The 4,245-nt window shown below is 36.9% G+C and overlaps 1 protein-coding gene across 1 annotated transcript; it reads right to left on the bottom strand.

The window, feature by feature from the left end:
- Positions 1–828: 828 nt before the first annotated feature.
- On the bottom strand, positions 829–3,033 carry LOC118756984 (the record flags this gene model as incomplete). Its single annotated transcript, XM_036491713.1, has 3 exons — positions 2,769–3,033; positions 989–1,639; positions 829–925 (listed from the first exon to the last, which is right to left on the bottom strand). Coding segments are annotated over exons 1-3 (1,013 nt in total), but the record flags the coding sequence as incomplete, so codon positions are not given.
- Positions 3,034–4,245: the final 1,212 nt, after the last annotated feature.

Below are 4,245 nucleotides of genomic sequence, written 5' to 3'. Positions count from 1 at the left end.
TCGCCCGTACGCGGTTTCACGAGAGGCTGTGGTGAGAGCGAGTGTAGCTTGTGGCGCTGCCACTGGGAAGGTGACGTCCAGCCCGACGCTCGAGCCGGAGCAGAAGAAATCACCCTACCAGCAGCTGTTGCAGAAATGGAATCAAGCCGGATGCTCGAGCCGGTGCAGAAGAAATCACTTCTTGCCAGTAGCCGTATGTTCACGACCACAGTCTCGTGCTGACTGACTGTTGATCGGATGTCTTTTATCTTTAATAGGCTGTGTGCAGTGATGCCAGATTGTGAGTAATTTCCCTATTCGAGGGATATTTTGCAACAAAAATTATTAAAAGGGAAAAAAGGGACATTTCAAATAAATAAGGGATTTTCTTTTGATGCAGTTATTGTTGCATAATTGATCCAAATTTAAGAATATTCGACATTCTTACGTAATTAATCTTTCTGAAGATGTGATGTGGAATGAAATGGTATATAATGGTTAAAAAGTATAAGGACAATTTCGAAAATTTTCTTACGTTAACCAATTGAAGCGCTGAGTAAGAAAGAATCTTTTCAGTTGTAACTGGTGTTTCATGTAAAAAGCGGAACAAATTATCTGATGAAATGTTAAATACCACATGAATGTGCTTCAATTTTTAAGTGAGTGAGCAAAAAAATGAAAGTGAAAAAATGAATGAGTGAAAAAAATGCAGAAAAAGGGTTTTTTTCTTAACAGCGGTCGGCCCCCGGCAGGCAATGTCAAACCTCCGAGTGTATTCCTGCCATGAAATACAGCTTCTCATAAAAATACACTCGCTATTCGGAGTCGGCTTAAAACTGTAGGACCTACAAAATGTGGCCCAGGCGCTTTTCATCAGTGACAGCACTTGCAGACTCACTAACAACACGCACAAACCGTTCGGTATTCTGGGAATGACAGAGGAACTCTAAAAAAAAATGATTTAAAAGTACTATAAGCCCCGTGAAGTTTTTAGTTTGAAGATATTTACCTGGGATATTTATCACTTCATTTTCCGAAAATTGAAACATTGTAAGTTCACTATCTGGGTAGAACTGCACACAAGGGGGTTCCGTAATCTTAAACTGACTCCAATCGATCATGCTGACATACGACTTACTTTCAAAGTTTATTACGCCACGCTTTGGGACCTTGAACACGCGAAGCCCTGCTGGTGGATATTGACGTGCTGTTTTGATTTTTTCGTACCCATCATTACGTATCTCTGGATCAGCGTCGGTTATCATGGCTAATAATATATTTTCTGGGTGAAAATAATATGCATTATTTTCTATAGCTGAACGTATAATGGCTTGAACAGCATTTGATAGTTCGCGTATCCAGCAAATATACTTAAAAACGTGTCTACTTCCATGAATTGCTTGTGGCTGGCTCTTTACAAGAAACCAGAATGGTGCATAAACTTTCACAACAAACTCTACCATGTTTCGCAACTCCGCTGACGGGCTTTCTTTGGAAACATATACCCGAAGTAACCTGGAAGCTGTTGTAAGCCACCGAGCTGTACTGACGGGACCGGGGCTCTTACTAGCGAGATATTCATCGCATTCACCATTATTTACTGCCAAAACCATATCAAATAAATAACGCTGATCATTGCGTAATTCCCAAGAGCCAATATTTTCAGGAATAACTCCCATAGCAATAGCCTCAAAACCACTTACAACCTGATAAGGAAAATATATGTTTTTGTTTATAACATTAACTATTATAGTGTGGACAACCTACCGGGTATTTGGTGCAAGTCATCATTTCAGACCCCAACACCCCTGGCCAAACACCAGGTCCTTTCTGCTTGCCAATATAATGCGTTAACAACTTTTTTAGAGGCAACTCGTTGAAATGTAACAAACACACATTCCACTGCAAGGGCCTTTGTAAATAACGTTCCATTTGTGCATTTACTCCAATTTTATATCCAGTATTCACAGCTGTACCATCACAGCTTATAGCTACAAGTTCGTTTAAGCAATATTTTTGGGTATTCAAAAAGCTTACTATTGCTTGCTGGATTGCTTCCCCAGTGCCTTCTTTTGGAGATACGTATCCAATAAATTTCGAATCAGGCTCTTTCAAAATTGTAATATGCTCCTCTCTTAGAAGCATTGTTCTTACGCTACCGTGAACTATTTTTTTTTTTAGTGTTACGTCCTGTTTACCATCATACGAAATGCATTTAAGATCAGTGCCAGTTTTTGTTGCTGCTTCAGTTTGTGCTCTACATTTGTTACGCTCGCGTGAAATTTTATTTTTGTCAATGACCAGATAATCAAAATATTTCATAATTTTATCCGCTGTGTTTTCTTTAAAATCCTTTTTTACTTTTGTAGCAATCGCAGCTTGCAAATCTTTTATTAGCATTGTAGCAAGCAATGATCCAAAGCGATCTGAAGTATCCGTCCTATCTAACGCCGAGCAATAATTTTTTAAGGACAAATCAGATACTTTTAAACTTTGTGTGACTTCTTCACTTGCTTCATCGTCTTCACTTGAGCTAGGCACATAACCAATCGAACTTGCAGCGGTTTCAGTGTGATTTTCAACATTACATTCTAGCGAGCAATTGTCAGTTCTAGTATGATCAAGCCCACTATCTAATGACAAAAGCCTTGGCCCGCATTGATCATAAAGAAAGTCATTTACCGCGGTTGGAACTCTACTTGCACTAGGGCAATCACATTGTCGATTTAAGTCCATAATGCACTTACACTTTGAAATTAACAATATTTTATTCCATTCCTGATCATTATATTCATAAGGATGTTTTTTTACATTGTAATAACTTTGAAGGAGGCTTTCAATGTTTCTCCGGAGCGTAGTTCTTGTAACTATAGGGATGTTTGCCTGCTGCCACAACTTTGAAATTGTGTTCATAACTATTGGCAAATATTCGTTGAGACTTCGATTTTTTGGAACACTTGCAGAGCCGTAATATTTAAGGAACAAAAAATATTCAATAACACCACGTTTCGTAGGTAACATTTTAATATCAATATCGCGCTTAACGAAAGCCATTTTTAAATTGCACACACTGTTAAGTCACTTTTTAATTTTATTTCACCAGCACAATTTATGGTATTAATTATAAATTATTATTATCAATACGAAACAACAGGTTTGACTCACTTATTTACTTTGACTTCCACAATTTATAAAATTTATTGGCATGATTAAATTACAAGAGGTTAGCTCGCTATTGACAGCGTCAGTTTTGCACTCCCCGGGTTGCTGATGCGACGAAAACAAAGAGTATGAATTTGGGAAAAATCGTAGCAAAAATGTACCTAAATTGGTACGAAAGCAGTGAGATTAAATTTCCAACTAAGAAAACTGTTGGAGGAATTTGTGGGGGCGAATTTTGTTAGCTGACCTAACCATGGGTAAACGACTTCATAGCTTAAATCTTTTTAAATCTTTTTAATCTTTTTAAAAATCGGCCGTCAAATACCCAACTTTCAACGAAAAAACCTTTTCGGCTGTATTTCGAAGGGTTAAAAAAAAAATAAAATAAAAATTTCGAAATCCTCTCAACATAATCCTTAAATTTAGGTTACTCTGTTGCATAAAAAAAATCAATTTTTGTTGTACTGTGTTATTATACTTACATCTGAAACTCATGTTGACCTGTGATATTAAAAGTGCTATAACTCCTTTGTTTATTATTTTAGTAATATAGTTTGAAGGCAACATTTTCTTGAATTTTTAAGTACTTTCGTTTGGTAAGGAAAAAAATATACTTTAGGGGGGGTAAAATTTTGTTTCTGCCCTTATCATGCGAACGCGACTTCAAAGCTTAAAAAGACATAAGAACGAAAAGTGAAGCTTCTCAAGACAAAAATAATGACATATCAATTTTAAAAATCGGCCGTCAAATAACCAAGTTACAACGAAAAAACCATTTCGGCTGTATTTCGGAGGGTTAAAAAAAAAAAAAAAAAATTTTTCCAGAACCCTCTCAACATAATCTTTAAATTTAGGGGCGGACATTAGCAACTTTTTTTTTTTGTATGGGGACCGACCCAGTCTACTGTAGGTCCCTCCCCTCTGTGTGACAAGGGGCACGCCACAAATTGGAGGAGAAGCACATATGTGTAAGCGCCAATTATTATTATTATTATTTTAATGGATTTTACTTCTTTACTACAGAAACATGTATATGTTTAAATTCGTTGGGAATTTCGTGGGATAAATTTTTAAGCTGTGGGTAATTGAGGGATTTTTTCCCAT

Source organism: Rhagoletis pomonella, unplaced genomic scaffold (assembly GCF_013731165.1).
Source record: "Rhagoletis pomonella isolate Grant_MI unplaced genomic scaffold, Rhpom_1.0 Rhpom_scaffold_13493, whole genome shotgun sequence".
NCBI classification, from domain to species: domain Eukaryota; kingdom Metazoa; phylum Arthropoda; class Insecta; order Diptera; family Tephritidae; genus Rhagoletis; species Rhagoletis pomonella.
The sequence above is the reverse complement of the archived record's forward strand: the minus strand, read 5'-3'. Positions and strand labels throughout refer to the sequence as shown.